At 56.4% G+C, this 14,974-nt stretch overlaps 3 protein-coding genes across 7 annotated transcripts; all 3 read right to left on the bottom strand.

Annotated features, from left to right (window-relative positions):
• Positions 1–120: 120 nt before the first annotated feature.
• LOC146542009 (leukocyte receptor cluster member 9-like) lies at positions 121–3,002 on the bottom strand. Its single transcript, XM_085215125.1, has one exon. The coding sequence runs from the start codon at positions 1,946–1,948 to the stop codon at positions 1,307–1,309; it is 642 nt and encodes a 213-aa protein (XP_085071251.1). The 5' UTR covers positions 1,949–3,002; the 3' UTR covers positions 121–1,306.
• A 143-nt stretch (positions 3,003–3,145) lies between these two features.
• LOC100547088 (class II histocompatibility antigen, B-L beta chain-like) lies at positions 3,146–5,977 on the bottom strand. 5 transcript variants are annotated; one of them, XM_085215120.1, is made up of 6 exons: positions 5,054–5,976; positions 4,344–4,613; positions 3,963–4,241; positions 3,767–3,877; positions 3,653–3,676; positions 3,146–3,567 (listed from the first exon to the last, which is right to left on the bottom strand). In XM_085215120.1, exons 1-6 carry the CDS (start codon positions 5,238–5,240, stop codon positions 3,554–3,556), a joined length of 885 nt encoding a protein of 294 aa, XP_085071246.1. In that variant the 5' UTR covers positions 5,241–5,976; the 3' UTR covers positions 3,146–3,553. The 5 variants fall into 5 exon arrangements, 3 of the variants coding, with proteins under 3 accessions (XP_085071246.1, XP_085071245.1, XP_085071247.1); XM_085215119.1 differs by having other exon boundaries at positions 3,653–3,682; positions 5,054–5,968; XR_014880776.1 differs by having other exon boundaries at positions 3,653–3,877; positions 5,054–5,977.
• A 2,408-nt stretch (positions 5,978–8,385) lies between these two features.
• On the bottom strand, positions 8,386–14,711 carry LOC104917220 (uncharacterized). The gene is made up of 4 exons (XM_031557785.2): positions 14,287–14,711; positions 12,864–12,954; positions 11,867–11,965; positions 8,386–11,768 (listed from the first exon to the last, which is right to left on the bottom strand). The coding sequence occupies exons 3-4, from the start codon at positions 11,886–11,888 to the stop codon at positions 10,342–10,344; spliced, it is 1,449 nt and encodes a 482-aa protein (XP_031413645.1). The 5' UTR covers positions 11,889–11,965; positions 12,864–12,954; positions 14,287–14,711; the 3' UTR covers positions 8,386–10,341.
• Positions 14,712–14,974: the final 263 nt, after the last annotated feature.

The following is a 14,974-nucleotide window of genomic DNA, read 5'->3' as shown; positions in this document are numbered from 1 at the left end:
GCTGGTTCGGCCCGGTTCCGTGATTGGCAGGGTGGGGGGATCTGTGAATCCTCACCCTGAAAAGGGGAACAGGGAAAAGGATAAAGAGATGGGCTCAGAAACGGAACAGAAGCAATGATCTGAAAGGAAACAAAATAATTTACTAGAAAAGATACGGGAATGCAAGACAACGTACTATAATACAACATAATACAAGATAATTAGAATTTGAGCTAAAAAATCAAATGCAAAGAGAGTGTCCAAAAGCCAAAAGCCTTACTCTCACACTGAGGCAGGCAGGCCACAGAGGTGAGCCAGACAATCAAAAGGGCCATCAGGTGACCTACCAAGGCCTTCTATCTTTTCCCTCTGAGCAGAAATGGTAAGAAAACAGTGAAGAGCACCCCATGGCCAAGAGGACCCAGTGTCCATGTTCCCATGTCCTATCCCCAACATCGAAGGGATTTTGGTGCCTTTATTTGGGTACAGAATGGACACCCGTGGATAACGGGACCCTATGTCCATACCCCATAGTGTTGTGACAGTGCTCAGGGGGCTTCGGTGTCCATGTCCCCCATGGCCAGGAGGGACCCAGTGTCCATGTCCCCAGTGCCAAGGCAACCTCGGTGTCACCTATGGACAACAGAACGTGTCCAGGTGCCATGTCCCCATATCATTGTTCCCAGGAGCCAAGGAGACCTCAGTACCACTTTCTTTGGGGTACAGAAGGGACGCCCCATGCGTCCTCATCCCTATGACAAAAGGACCCCGGTCTCCTTGTCCAGGTGTTCCTGCCCTCAGTGCTGAGGGGACCTCAGTGTCACCTTTGGGGTACCAGAAGGGCCCCCCACATCCATGTCCCTGATGCCAAAAGGACATCATTGTAACCTCTGGGGTCCAAGTGTCCATCTTCCTATCTTTTTTGCACAGAAGGGTCCCCGACATCCCCACTGTTGAGAGGACCTCACTGTCACCATGGGACTACAGAACGGGGTGAGCTGTTCACATCCCCATTGCATTATCCCAGTGCTAAAGGCACGTCAGTGTCACTTTCAGGGTACAGAAGGGCCCCCATGTCTGTGTGCCCCATGTCCATGATCCTGTGCCCAAGGGGATCCAATGTCCATGTCCACATGTTGTCATCCCCAATGCAAAAGGGATTTTGGTGCCATTTTTTGGGAGCGGAAGGAACCCCTGTGCCCACGTCAGAGCAGCCGAGGGCTCCAGGTGTCCGCATCCCCACGTCCCCAGCGCAGAGGGGACCTCAGCGTCGCCTCCGGGGTACAGAAGGACCCCCGACGGCACTTCGGGGGTTGGTCCCCCTCCCTCAGTCCGCCCAACCCTCCCCCGGCTCCTCCAGCACCTCCCGCCCGGTCCCCATCCCCCCCCCCGACCCGAACACGCGATCGATGCGCTTCTCCCGGTCCCACACGCACCGCCCGCGGTAGCGGATGCGCACGATGCGGTGTTCGGGCACCGCCAGGTCCGCGGGCCCCGCGTCGCACAGCGGCCCCGTGAAGAACTCCAGCAGCGGCCGCTCCACGACGCCCACGAAGCGGTCGCGGTACTCCACGGTGGCGGCCGCGGGGTCCGCTCGCGGGTCCCAGCGGAGGCGGCTGAGGACGGCGGCGGCGCGGCGCAGCGGCGGCTTCTTCCCCGCCGCCCCCGGTTCCTCCCGGCTCGCTGCCGGTTCCGGGCCGGCGGTCGGACTCCGGCCCGGGTGCGGGTGGCGGCAGCGCGGCCCGAAACGGCAGCGGCCCTCCAGGAACCAACGGCACGGGGCGGGCGCCGGGGCCGGAACCGGTTCCGCGGGACCGGGACGCCGATCCGGGTCCGGGTCGTCGGGACCGCGATTGGGGTCGGGGGCCGCGGCCGCGGGTCCGGGCCGCGGGTCCGGGTCTGGTTCCGCGAGTCCGGAGCGCGGCTCCGGGACGGGCTGCGGGGATCCGGGCCGCGGGTCCGCGTCCATGGGTCCGCGGTGCGGGTCCGGGTGTGGCAGCGGGCCGAGAGTCCGGGGGCGGAACCGGGTCGGTTTCCGTGGGTGCGGGAGCGGCACCGGGCGCCGTGCGGGCAAAGAGCGGCGCGGGACGGGGCGGGGCCGGGACAGAAGGGGGCGGGTCCGGGACTGGAAGGGGCGGAGCCCTGGCAGAAAGGGGGCGTGGCTAACGGAACGAAGGGCGTGTGTAACGGAATGGGCGTGGCTGGATTGAGATCAACACCGCGTGGGGGCGTGGCTAAATGGAAAGGGGCGTGGCTTCGCCAACAACAGTGAAGGGCGGGGGCCGCGGTGGGGCGCGGTCAGGAATGTTGGGGGCGTGGCCAAGCGTGGGGGCGTGGTTTCAAATTGGGGCGGTCCATGGGGCGTGGCCAGATCATGGCGCGGGGCGTGGCCAAAGAGCTGAATGGGTGCCTATGGGCGTCCGGCTGGTTTGGCTGCATGAATATCAGTGCAGTCATTTACATCTCATCCACCGCCGGTGGTCCATGGCACCATTTAGTGCCCTTTTCACCTCCAATTTTCCTCACTGCACCAGGACAACTGCCTCCATCTCTTTGTAATTTTAATTCTGTGTCCTTACCTCCTTCCCTCCCTCCCTCCCTCCCTTCCTCCCTTCCTTCCTTCCTTGCTTTCTTCCTTCCCTCCTTCCTTCCTTGCTTCCTCCCTCCCTTCCTTCCTTCCTTCCTCCTTCCTGCCTGTTTAAAAATCTGTGATCCTGAGCACTTTCCTCACCAATGCACAACAGAGGGAACATGCGGTGATCTTGAAGGGACCATGGTGAGGCCGTGGGGTGACTGTTGGGTGACCACAGAATGACAGTGAAGGGAACACAGAGGGAAACACGATAGGATCACGGTAGGGAGGAGCGTAAGGGTGGGAATGAGGTTATGAAGAGGTGACCGTGGGGTGGCCGTGGGGCAACAAATGTCACCACCCTCCAGCCAGCGCCCAGCCGATCCCCAAGCATCAAGCATCATCTGCATTCTGCCCAACTCCCCACAGATGTAAGGCCTCCCACATGGCGTCACGTACGCTTGCATCAGGACACCTGTACTGGCTCCACGTCATCATGGCAATGGTTCTTCCCCTCTTAGTGGCCCGGCCCGGCCTCAGGAGCGCTCCTGTATCTCTGGGATGACCGCAGGGTAATCACGGTGAGGACACGGGTTGGCACGCTGAGAACATGATGGCAACATGGGGTGACGCGGGGTTACTAGGAAGGAGCCCGAGGGGGAAAAATAGCTTGAGAATGAAGGGATCAGAAGGGGCAAGTCTGGCCAACGTGAGGTGACCATGGGTAATCGTGTGGGTCATGTGGGGCAAAGATGGTGTTGTGAGGGCGTGACAAAGAGAAGAGCACTGGGTGACCACGGTGGGAACACGGGGTATCATTGGGCGACCACAGTAAGGAAGTGGAAGGACCACGGAGTCAACATCTCAGCGAGTTCCTATGGAGAAGGGGACAGAGCAGGCTCTGCAGCGGCAGCAGGGAGCACGGTGACAACACAAAGGGAAACTCAGCTCCTGGCTGGGGAGTGCAGGACACGCTGGTGGAGCAGCGGCGTGGGGCAGCTGCTAGTTTGGGATCCCTGTAGGGAAAGGGGGAGAAATGAGGACCGCAGTGGGCCTGGGGCTCCTCAGCGCAGTCACGTCACTGGGGGAACGAGAAATTACCTGGAGGGGGTGGATCGGGGTGCCCTGAAACTGAGCGAGACAAGGTCAGCATGGTCACAGCTCACCGCCGCCATCTCCGACCCCACAGCACAGCCCCACCGCCCCACTGCTCACCTTTCTTACTGCGCAGGAAGAGGAAGAGCCCCAGCGCCAGCCAGACGAGCCCCAGCACAAAGCCCCCGATGCCCACCAGCAGCTTGCTCCTGCCCGCGTCCACCGGGGGCTCTGCACGGACAGCAAGGAGAAGTGCTCGGGTTCTGAAGGCCGCGCTCCCGCTCCCCCCACAGCTGGACGGGGCCGGGGGCCTCACCCCAGAGCCGGCTGATGGGCTGCCGCAGGCTGACGTGCTCCACCCGGCACACGTAGCTGTCCCCGCGCCGCGGGCCGGTCTCCAGCACCACCAGCACCTGGTAGGTCCAGTCCCCGTTCTGGATCACGTCCGTGGACACGACGCGCTCCGTCTCCTCCTGTCCGTTCTGGAACCACTTCACTTCGATCTCGGGTGGGTAGAAGCCCGTCACGAAGCAAGCCAGCCGGTCGGTTCGGGGCAGGGAGCCTGACTGCAGCGCGCAGATCCTCACCTCGGGCGCTGCCGGGGGACGGAGGGGAGCGTCGGGGACGGGCTGCGAGAGCACCGCGTGCGCTCCTCAGCGCTGCGCCCGCCACGAGCTGCGGGGCCGCGTGAACTCACCTCTCTCCTGCAGCGTCAAAGGGGCCACGATCTCGTAGTTGTAGCCGCAGAGCATTTCCGCCGCAGCCCTGTTCTTCTCCAGCACGTCCGGCTGGCTGTTGAAGAGCTGAGCAGAAGGCTCTCCCAGCACCGTGTCGGCCACAAAGAGACCGACGTCGCTGTCAAAGTGCACGTACTGCTGCCGGTTGTAGACGTGCCTCACCAGAAACCTCATCCGCTCGGTGCCGTTGAGGAAGTGGCACTCAACCGTAGCGCTCCACTGGAAAAACGCTGCGGGGAGAGGGCACCGTCACGGAGCGCAGCTGCCCGTCGCCACGCCCGAAAGCCCCTCCCCACCCTCGCTCCGTCCCGGCCCCTCCCCGCGCCCACCACGGCTGCGGTGCCGCTGGCGCCGGCGTCCCGAGCCCCGGAGCTCCGGGCGCTGCGCGCGGGGCTGGGCTGGGTGCCGGGAGAGCCCGGCGGGGACCAGCCCGCACCATCCCCGCGCCGTGACTCCGTGCTCACCCGAGGGCCGCGTGCCAGCGGCCAGCCGTGCTCCCAGCGCCTCCAGCGCCACCAGCACGGCCCCGGCCACCAGGACGCGGCCGCTCCCCATGGCTGCCGTCGGAGGAGGATGAAGGGTGCCGGCAGCCCGCGCCGCTGCTCCGGAGCAGTGAGCGCCTGGGCTGGGCGGCATCACCCGTCTCCAGGCAGATCTCCGTTGCGGGTACCTCCATCCTGGAGCCCTGGCGCGACGGCGCTACCCTGTGTGCCATCCGTCTGTCCGTCTGCTCCGAGGGACGCTCGCTGCCGCTGCTCTGCCTCGGAACAGCCGTGTCGCTCACGGGACGGGGCTCCACCCACCGCCTGAGCCCCACGGATGGCCCCACGCTCCCTCCATGACATTGCCGTGGCCATCCAGTGGTTTCCACGTGCTTTCACCGTACTCACACCAAGGTCACCTCTTTATCATCCCGTTCTCACCCCATCTTCTCCTCGTATTACTCCTGTCGTCTCCACATGGTCACCTGGCACAAATGCCACTGCCTGCCCATAGCCTTCTCACTGTCACCCACTGTTTGCTCCAGCACCCTCTTGCTCACTCCACGCTCCACCCTTTTGATCCAGGATCCCCACGGTCCATTCGTGATCTTCCCGTGCTCTCTCCGTGCTCACCTGTTTGTCACCCCACGTCTGCTCCAGCACCCAAGGGCGGGTGCCCATTCAGGGGATGCGTGGGGCAGGATTGGGATGCAGGCACTGAGGGCACGCGGGATATCACCGCTCCTCACAGGAGGCCCTGCTTGCCACAAGCACCTCTCATCCTGAGGGCAGCGCCCACGCTCATTTTCACAGTGCCCACAGCCGTGCCCAGGGCACTCACAGGGTCTCACTTCTCTCAGAGGTGGCCAGTTGCTTCCTGTACCACTTCCCAGGCTCTTCCCATCCTTTCCGGTCTGTGGTCGCTCTACGCCCATCCAAGTGTCACTGCATGGACAATTCACGGCCACACAGTATTCTGCCCGTGGTCTCTCCGTGGTCACCCCGTAGTTCCTTCGTACTTCCTTCATGGTAACTCCATGGTCACCCAATGGTCCCGCTGGTCTCACTGTGGTTATCCCAAGATACCCCCACAATCACCCCTTTGCCCCCCCATTCTTACCCCACGTACCCCGATACTGCATCTCATGTCTGACCGTGGTCACTTCATGTTCTCCCCGTGGTCCCTTTTGATCACCCCACGGTCACCCCCGGTTGCCCTCCTGGACCTCCCAGACCTCCCAGCACTGTTGCACAGGGCCACAAACGCTGCTGTCACACGGGTCAGCAGTGGGGCTGGGCTGTCTGCAAGCACCTTTCCTCTGACCAAGCACCCCAAGGACAGGACCCACAGAAGGGGATGTGTGGACCAGGATGGGGATGTGGGGCTATGATGGCACACGGGATGCTGACCCTCATCACAGGAAATGCCCAGAGATCTCTGCATTCACCCAGACAGAACTGGTAAGAAAGGAGACTTTGGTTCAGGCAGTCCGTTTCACCCACTGCCTCGAACCTCCTCCTGGTGATAAGGCAGGTACCTGCACTAGGAGGATCATCTGTTAGGACAGGTAGCTGAGCTGCACAAAGCAGATAAAAAGCTTTGTGGTACTGGACAGAGGTAGATGGGTGGTTTAACAATGCTATTCCAACAGCAGACAACACTCAGGAGGAGGCAGCCCGGTCCCTGGTGACCCACAAAAACAGAGCTCTGCTTCAGGCCTCACTGCAGCTTGGAAGAAGCAGGGACCTCCTTTAGAGATACCTGCACTTCAGCTGCCTTTTCTTCTCTGAAGTGTCACATGCAGCACGGGGAATAAACGGGAATAATCTGAGAACTGTGTGAGGCTGCAGAAACATGACCTTATGGCTACCACAGGGACACAGTGGGACAGCCCTCATGACTGGAAGGCCAACGTGGATGCTTATGACACTTTTTGGAAGGACAGGCCAGCAAGGCAGGGACTGGACTTCAGAGAACCATTGAATCATTAAGGTTGGAAAAGACCTCTAAGGTATCTGCTGCAATCAGCCACCTACCACCAGGATCACCCACCAAAACACGTCCCTAAATACTACATCGGTCCTTTCCTTAAACAACTCCAGAGACGGTGACTCCACCAATTCCCTGGGCAACCTGTTCCAATAATAACTCTTCTGAGAAGAAATTCTTCCTAATACCCAACCTGAACCTCCCCCGCCACAACTTGACTCCATTCCCTCTCTTCCTATCGCTTGTTACCCAGGAGAAGAGGCCGAATTCTGCCTCACCAAAAACTCCTTTCAGGGAGCTGCAGAGAGCGATGAGGTCTCCCCCGATCCTTGTCTGGACTGAACTCTTCCAGTTCTTTCAGCTGCTCTTCATAAGATTTATGCTCCAGCTTTCACAGCTCCGTTGCCCTTCTCTGGACACATTCTGGGCCCTCGGTGTCCTTCTGGTTATGTGTGACGATCACCTCCTGCTCCTGCTGGCTGCACTACTGCTGATACAAGCCAGGATGCCATTGGCCTTTTGGCCTCCTGTGCACATTGCTGGCTCGTGTTCAGCTGACTACAGACCAAAACCCTGTCATGGTTTCCTGATTTCTGGTTATCGCTATTCCACATCACAACACGACGTACTACACAAAGAGTTAGTGCTCCAGTTCCATGGATGGTGCATAGACCTGGGTACCTGCTTCTCAGAAGAGAAGAACTACATTCTACATACCCCTGAGGACTTTGTGTTATTCTGTTTCTATTCTCTGTTCAGAGGCAAAGATAAAACTGTTTGCATATCATGGGGCGTTCCCTTTTTCCTCTTCTGCTTGGCCTGGCTAGATGCCTCAGCATGAGAGTAAGGCCTTCGGTTTTTGGGCACTCTGCCTTTTTACTTATTAGCTTCAATTCTAATTTATTGTATCACAGTGTGTTATCTTGCATTCTGATATCTTTTCCAGTAAATTAGTTTGTTTCTCCTCAGATCGTTGCTGCTGTTTCTAGTCCCATCTCCCTACCCTTTTCCATTTTTCCCTTTTCGCTGGGTCAATTGTTGACAAACCCCCAGCTTTGTTTCCTCTGCTCAGCTTTTCAGCCACTCTGCCCCAAGCCTGTAATGATGCCTGGGGTTGTTGTGTCCAGAGTGCAGGACCTGGCACTTGGTCTTTGTGAACTTCAGCCCTATGGCTCCAGCCCATCGGACAGTCTGTCCAGGTCCCTCTGCAGGGCCTTCCTACCCTTAGGCAGATTGACACTTGCCCCTAGCTTGGTGTCATCTGCAAACTTACTGATGATGCACTCGATGCCCTCATCCAGATTGTCAATAGAGATATTAAGCAGGGCAGGGCCCAGTACTCACCCACGAGGAACACCAGTGCTGACCGGTCGCCAGCTGGATTTATCTCCTTTCATCAGCCTTCCTGGACCCCTTTACCCTTCAGGTCTGACTCCCAAGGGACCCTCCTGTTCTGTGAACCTGAGGTGGCTCACACAGCCACACAGACGTTTGCTCACCCCCCCCTTCCCAGTGCGATGGGGGAGAGAATAACAAACAAAACAGTTATTTACTAAACACAGAGGAAAGGAAAAGGATAATCATTATGACAAATATCTCTCTCTCTATAGCAACGTATATAACAAGTGATGCACAAGCAATTGCTCACCACTCCCAGAACAATGCCCAGCTAGCCCCCCAAGTAGCAGGATTGAGCAAAGTGAACTCCAACCCCCTTCAAAACTCCTGTCTTTGAAGCGTTTTTTAGTAACTCTCACAACGACCTCTTCCCTAATTTTGCCAGGCACCAAAGGGAGACTGGCAGGACTGGAATTGGCAAGGTCTTCCTTCTTGTCCTTCCTGGAAACTGAGATGTTTCCCAACTTCCAGACAACTGGGACATCTTGCAATTCCCAGGATCCATGGATAAACTCCATGGGCCATAGATTTACATGCATGCAACTGGAGCAGCAAATCCCACCCACATTCACAGTCCACTGGAAGTTTATCATCAGTGCAGTCGTGGCCCTCAACGTAGGGCTCCAGGAGTCCCAGGACCCACCTACAGCGTTCAGTGCAGAGGTGAAAAAAAATGCATTCTGTGACTCTGCTTCTGTTCTGTGTCCCGACTTATGAGGTGATCAACCTCATCAAGTAACAAAGAGATGTCATCCACGATCCTCTTTTTGCTGGTTACATGAAGAAGCCTTTCCATCGTCCCCCACACGAGTGGCCAGCTTCAGCTCTGAACTTGGACAGCATAAGCATTCCCCTCAGGAGAGTAGGCAGCATTTCTGTAGTTCCCCCACTGATTTGACTGCCAGTGTCCATTCACTTTCCTTTCCACCTGAACTCAAAAAGAAGAACTCTGCTCAGATAAGCTGGACTTCAGTCCCTCTTCCTGACTACCAGCAGTCTGCTTCTACCTGCACCAGTACTCTTGAGAGATAAATAGTGACCAGCACTGATGGACTCCAGTGCCACGGGCAAGAGATGCTGTTCTGGGGATATCACTTAATTCCATACAGAATCATTAATTGGAATCACTGTCTTATGGTAGATTCCCACTTAACTGTCTCGTCCCTTAACCAGTACCCAGAGGCTCTCAATCATGTCAGTGCCAACTGCAAGCTCCTTTGCATATCCACCCTATGCCCAGCTGACAGAGAGCAATATGTGTAATTCCCATGCCAAGGAGGAAAGGGGAAGAGTATTTACATGTGCCCGAAACACCAAGAATGGATCTAAGGTCAAGAAGGGAGCTACAGTCCATCCAAAGCATGGGAAAACTCTCCTGCTGGTCGGGGAGAAACCAGGAGCTGACTGATCCAAATACACCCAAGTGAAAATGTGAGCACCTGCTCTGAGCACTGGAGTGGCGATGACGACCCTCGAGCAGGACACACGTAGCACTGCCTGCTGTGCTTGCAGAGGTGTCTCTTACGTGACCCCAGCTGGGATGCTGCCTCTTTACAGTGCTCTCTTCTGCGCCCCATTCAGGGAAAGGGGCTTGCTAATTCAGGGACTTCTGAAGCTGGAGGTCATTGAGGGAACTTCAAATCTGTGTTGCAGCCATTGCGGCTTGACTTGGTAGCAGCAGTAAAATGTCACCAAACGGTAGTTCTCCAGCAGGTAATGGAGTGGTGAACAGGAGAAGACAGAAAAAGCAGAAGTCGATTTTCATAAGCGATAATAACCAGAATAAGGAAGGGAACGGGAGGGGTTGGATCTGTCCTGCAACTGAGGTCGGGTACCCAAACATGGATGGGGTTTGTATTTCCCCGCTCTCAGCCACATGCACCGTTCCCTGCTGGGCTCAGGGTGGATCTCCCAGTTCACACGCACTGGAACACGCCTTCATTACAGCGAGCCCTCCCTGCTGGCTGCACCACATTACCTGTCAGGTGAAGAAGGTTGGGACTCGCAGGCTCTGTCTCTTGTGAGGATGTGCAAGTAGGTAGGGAGGCAGGAACTGAAATTTAAGCTCCGCACAAACTCAGGGCACTTTCATGGACTGTCTCCTCTGTGGACGCGCTTGTGGGAGTTGAGTTTAGAACTGCTGCTAAAGCTCTTCCCACACTCACAGCACTGGTAGGGTCTCTCTCCTGTGTGGATTCGTTGGTGGACAATCAGGTACGAAGAGGTTTTGAAGCTCTTCTCACACTCAGAGCACTGGTAAGGTCTCTCTCCTGTGTGGATGTGCTGGTGGTAACTGAGGCTGGAACTGCTGCTGAAGCTCTTCCCGCACTCGGAGCACTCAAAAGGTCTCTCCCCCGTGTGGATACGCTGGTGGCACTTCAGTTCAGAACTTCTTTTGAAGCTCTTCCCACACTCTGAGCACCTGTAGGGCTTATATCCCGTGTGGACGCGCAGGTGGACAATGAGATCAGAACTGCTTTTGAAGCTCTTCCCACACTCGGGGCACTGGAAGGGTCTCTCCTCTGTGTGGATGCGCTGGTGGTTGATGAGGGTGGAACTGCTTTTGAAGCTCTTCCCACACTCGTGGCACTTGAAGGGTCTCTCTCCGGTGTGGATGCGCTGGTGGATAACGACGTTGGAACTGCTGCTGAAGCTCTTCCCACACTCAGGGCACTTAAAACGTCTCTCCCCGGTGTGGATGCGCTGGTGGTCAGTGAGATTCGAACTGCTACTGAAGCTCTTCCCACACTCAGGGCACTTGAAGGGTCTCTCTCCTGTGTGGATGTGCTGGTGGTGGATGAGGTGGGAACTGCATTTGAAGGTCTTCTCACATTCCTGGCACTTAAAGGGTCTCTCTCCTGTGTGGATGCGCTGGTGGGAGGTGAGGTGAGCGCTGCTTTTGAAGCTCTTTGGACACTCTGGACACTTAAAAGGTCTCTCCCCTGTATGGATGCGATGGTGGACAATGAGGTCAGAACTGCTTCTGAAGCTCTTCCCACACTCAGGGCACTGGAAGGGTCTCTCTCCTGTGTGGATGCGCTGGTGGCGGCTGAGGTTCGAACTGCTTCTGAAGCTCTTCCCACACTCAGGACACTTGAAGGGTCTCTCTTCTGCGTGGTCCTGCTGGTGGATAAGCAAGCTGCAGCTTTTCATGTTCCTCTTTTCACACTCGAGGCATTTAAACCGAATGCCTCCTACGTGGATGCTCTGGCGGTTAACAAGGCCAGAGTTCCTTTTAAGGCTGTTCTCACACTCAGCACTTGGGTTCTGCCTTTTCTCCTGGCACGCTTCCTTGCTCCTTGCATCTTCAGACTGCTTTTGACCTGCGCTGCAGTCCAGGAGGTCCCTCACGATCTCTCTCTGAGGGTTTCCCTGTTGCTTCTTCAGGTGCTCTCCCTGCTCCAGAGCCCCTTGCACATCCCTTCTGGCTTTTCCCACCGAAGCACTGCCCCACTGCCATTTGGCCACATCGCACTTCTGCAGAACCTCCTCTATAGCTGTCATCCTATCCCCTGCTGGATGAAATCCAGAAATAATACATTAAGCCAAAATACTGCCTAGTCAGAGACAGCTTCTGCCAGACACAGCCTCCTCCCGCCCCCCACAGGCTCACCTGGGCTGAGGTCTCCTGCCATGTCCCCCAGGCCATGCACATCTGGGATCCAGGGGTCTTCCCCTTCCTCAAGCAGGGAGATCACCACCGGTTTGGAGGCTGGAAATAACGTTTCAGTGATACAAACAGTGAACGAGAGAGCATTTCCATCATTCTGACACAGCTGCTTGTCCAACAACTGCACTATGTGTCTGTCCCTGCACACTTCTGAAACCACTGTAAGGGCCTGAATGACACCGGCCCTGGTACAGACTGCCTTCCTTTGGATCCCAGCGTGCATTTTGCATCTTCAAAAATTGTGTAGGAATAATTTCTTTAACGTTCACATTAGGCTTTTTTATTTCTACCCAAACTGTTCACTGCCCAAGGCTTCATAAAGGTTTATGGGAGTTCAAAGAGTAAAAAGGGAAAAAAATAACCAGAGAGTTGTCAGGTTGCTGGAGCTAGTGGCACCCTGCAATGCAGCCAGACAAAGACAGTTTGCAGCAGCTGATCCAACTCCTCCTGGCTGATACCTGCTTGCCAGCAGTGACTCTGGGTCCTTTCTCACAGTGCTGAGCACACTAATCCCTTCTGAAATTCATGTGAAACTTATTTACGTTTCATTTGTTGTATTAATCCATTTGTTGTATTAATCCATTAGCAACTGCATTGTTACTAGGCCCTGATTGCAGAGGCTCATTCTGCACAGCCTAAGGAGCCCTAACGAGAAGGAAAGGCAGCAAAGCCCACAGACTCGTACGTCTCCAGCATCATGTCCACATCTCATCCACATGCACATGGGACATCTGCAAAACTCACGGGCTCCTGTGAGCAAAGAGGCTCCTTGCTGGGAACAGTCACAGCCCAGGGAAGCAGCTGGCAGAGGAGAGAAACTCCAGTCCCAGCGGCTCCTTTGTCCCCAGCACATAAATACTGGCTGAAAGCACCTCCCTCTCCCCATGTATTCACATCCCACACCCTATGGCCTCTCCTGCGTGCTTCCCAATGCCTCTACCTGAGATGGATGCACTGTGGCCATTTGTTGCTCTCCTGCAGATAACGTGTCAGGGATGATCACAGGTGAAAGGCAGAAGTTTCACAGGAGCCTGCTGGGACAAGAGAAATGGCAGGGGACGTGTGAGGGAGTGCAGCAGTTCCTGTCCAAGACCAGCCTTCCCCAGCCCATTTGGGAGTAAAAGACACCCAGGACTCAGACCGGCACCACTGCACCCATCTCCAATCTTGTCACACCACTGTTATACCACTACAGCCCTCTCCACATTATATCAACCAATACATCGCTGCTTCTCCCCTAAAAGTATATATTGTAGTAGGATCCATCCATTAGAAACTGGTGAAGTCTGAACGATGGCAACTAGGGATACCAGCTGATTACAAGAGTCACGGACTGAACCACAGCCCCAAACTCTTATATGAATGGGCTCGAGACAATTGTTACAACTGAGAAACAAAAGATCATTAGGGGCTATGGAAGGATAAAAAGGTGGGAAGGTGTTCTGTGCACAATGGCAAGATTGGACGTTACACACGAGGCAAGGGAGAGCAGAAACAAACAGGAACAGGGAGCAGAAATTAAAGGAAAAGAAAATAACTATGAAGAGTTGCAAACAACTTTCCAAAAGCGGAGTAATGCGTCACTGAAAAACACGCATTAGTCCTCGGCAGTCCTAGAGTCACAATTCATAATCAGCCCACTAATACTGCATTCAGTGCAACTGCAGCACACCAGAAACGAGGTAAGAGAGAAGGAAAGAAGGGTGTTTCAGCCCCTCCACAGACAGTGCCCGCAAGGAAAGGAAAACACTCCCAGTTCCTTCAACTCCCAGAGGGATGGTAAGGCCTGAAGGAAGAACAAATAGCGCCTGCCAAGGAAAAGCAGTATCAGTAAGAGAATAACGGCCCCCCATACGGATATACTAATTCCCGTTGGACTTTTAACGACTGCTGGCAGTCTCTTCAAGAAATAAAGAAGCATAAAGTTTAACCTAAACTTTATTTAGAAAGGTTCCGGAAAGCTGAGCGTGCAACTCAGACAGCAAAGAGTTAAAAATCACCACTGGAAACAGCACAAAACGCTACGCTCCGAATTGCCAATTCCGATTCCTATCTCTCCGGTAAGAAACGCACGTCAGTCACTCGCTCCGCAGGGCTTTTAGGACTTTAAGGGACGATTTGTCGCCGTCCCTTCGGCTCAGTCGTTATCCCCAGCCCCCGCGGAAACAGGGAGGCTGCAATGCCTGCATTGTGCGGAGCGCCTGCACACGTTTCATGCCAAAAACCGCGGGTGTGCCACCATGCCCCGTTTCTGAAGTGGGTTTGGAAAAGAATAACTGTGATTCCACAGCTGTTTATGCCGCGCGCGCTCCAGTATCACCAACGGCTTCGCTCCCTCAAGGCACGAAGCTGCACCGACCTACCGTGAGCTTCCGATTAAGGGAAGCTGCCCTACAGAAGCGAGCCCCCTTCCCAGACCTCGGAAGATCGACACAGCGACGGACGAGGATCCGCCGAAAGGATTCGGGATCACCTCCGGCACCGCTCCTCAGCACAGCGCGGCGCCGGCACCGAACAGACGGCCGCTCTGCCGCTCCCAGACCGGCACCCCGGCAGAAGATCCCTTCTGCACGGCCGCAGCCCCAGGCCCCGGGCCTCCCGCCTCCGGGCCGCTTTCCCGCCGCGCTCCGATCGCTGCCTACGCGGCCTCAGTGCCGCAGCGCGCGGCTCCTCGGGGCGGGGCGGGAAGCGGCGGCCGGCGGGGCCCTGAGGAGCCGCCCGGGCCCTGAGGAGCCGCCCGGGCGCCGAGCAACGGGGCCCAGAGGCGGGGCGGAGCTGGGCGGGGGTTTCGGGTAGCGGTAGAGGCAGGGTTACGGTCGCGGTTACGGGTTGGGTTCGGGATGTAATTCCTGCACCCCCCGCTGATTAACAGCCAAGGGTTTTCAGAGATTTTTCTGGCCCTCTGCTGCTGGACTCCTTCTAGCAGAGCCCTGTCTTGCTTGAACTTCGGAGAACCGAAGCTGAGCTGTGTGGGGAATGGAAGGGGTCGGGTTTGGTGGGACCCCTTCCCTTCCGCCTTCTGTCTTTGCTCTCCCAGAGCTGCTGTGTGAG

This window comes from Meleagris gallopavo, unplaced genomic scaffold, assembly GCF_905368555.1.
Source record: "Meleagris gallopavo unplaced genomic scaffold, MGAL_WU_HG_1.1 scaffold_4, whole genome shotgun sequence".
Classification (NCBI taxonomy): Eukaryota; Metazoa; Chordata; class Aves; order Galliformes; family Phasianidae; genus Meleagris; species Meleagris gallopavo.
The sequence above is the reverse complement of the archived record's forward strand: the minus strand, read 5'-3'. Positions and strand labels throughout refer to the sequence as shown.

Coding starts and splice junctions, on each gene's coding strand:
- LOC146542009 (XM_085215125.1), bottom strand. CDS start 1,948: ATGGACGCGGACCCGCGGCCCGGATCCCCGCAGCCCGTCCCGGAGCCG.
- LOC100547088 (XM_085215119.1), bottom strand. CDS start 5,240: ATGGCCACGGCAATGTCATGGAGGGAGCGTGGGGCCATCCGTGGGGCT. Junction 4,614..5,053: donor GCCAGGGCTCCAGGATGGAG/GTACCCGCAACG, acceptor CTCTCCCCGCAG/CGTTTTTCCAGTGGAGCGCT. Junction 3,683..3,766: donor CTTCCTGCGCAGTAAGAAAG/GTGAGCAGTGGG, acceptor TGTCTCGCTCAG/TTTCAGGGCACCCCGATCCA.
- LOC104917220 (XM_031557785.2), bottom strand. CDS start 11,888: ATGGCAGGAGACCTCAGCCCAG. Junction 11,769..11,866: donor GGCAGGAGACCTCAGCCCAG/GTGAGCCTGTGG, acceptor GATTTCATCCAG/CAGGGGATAGGATGACAGCT.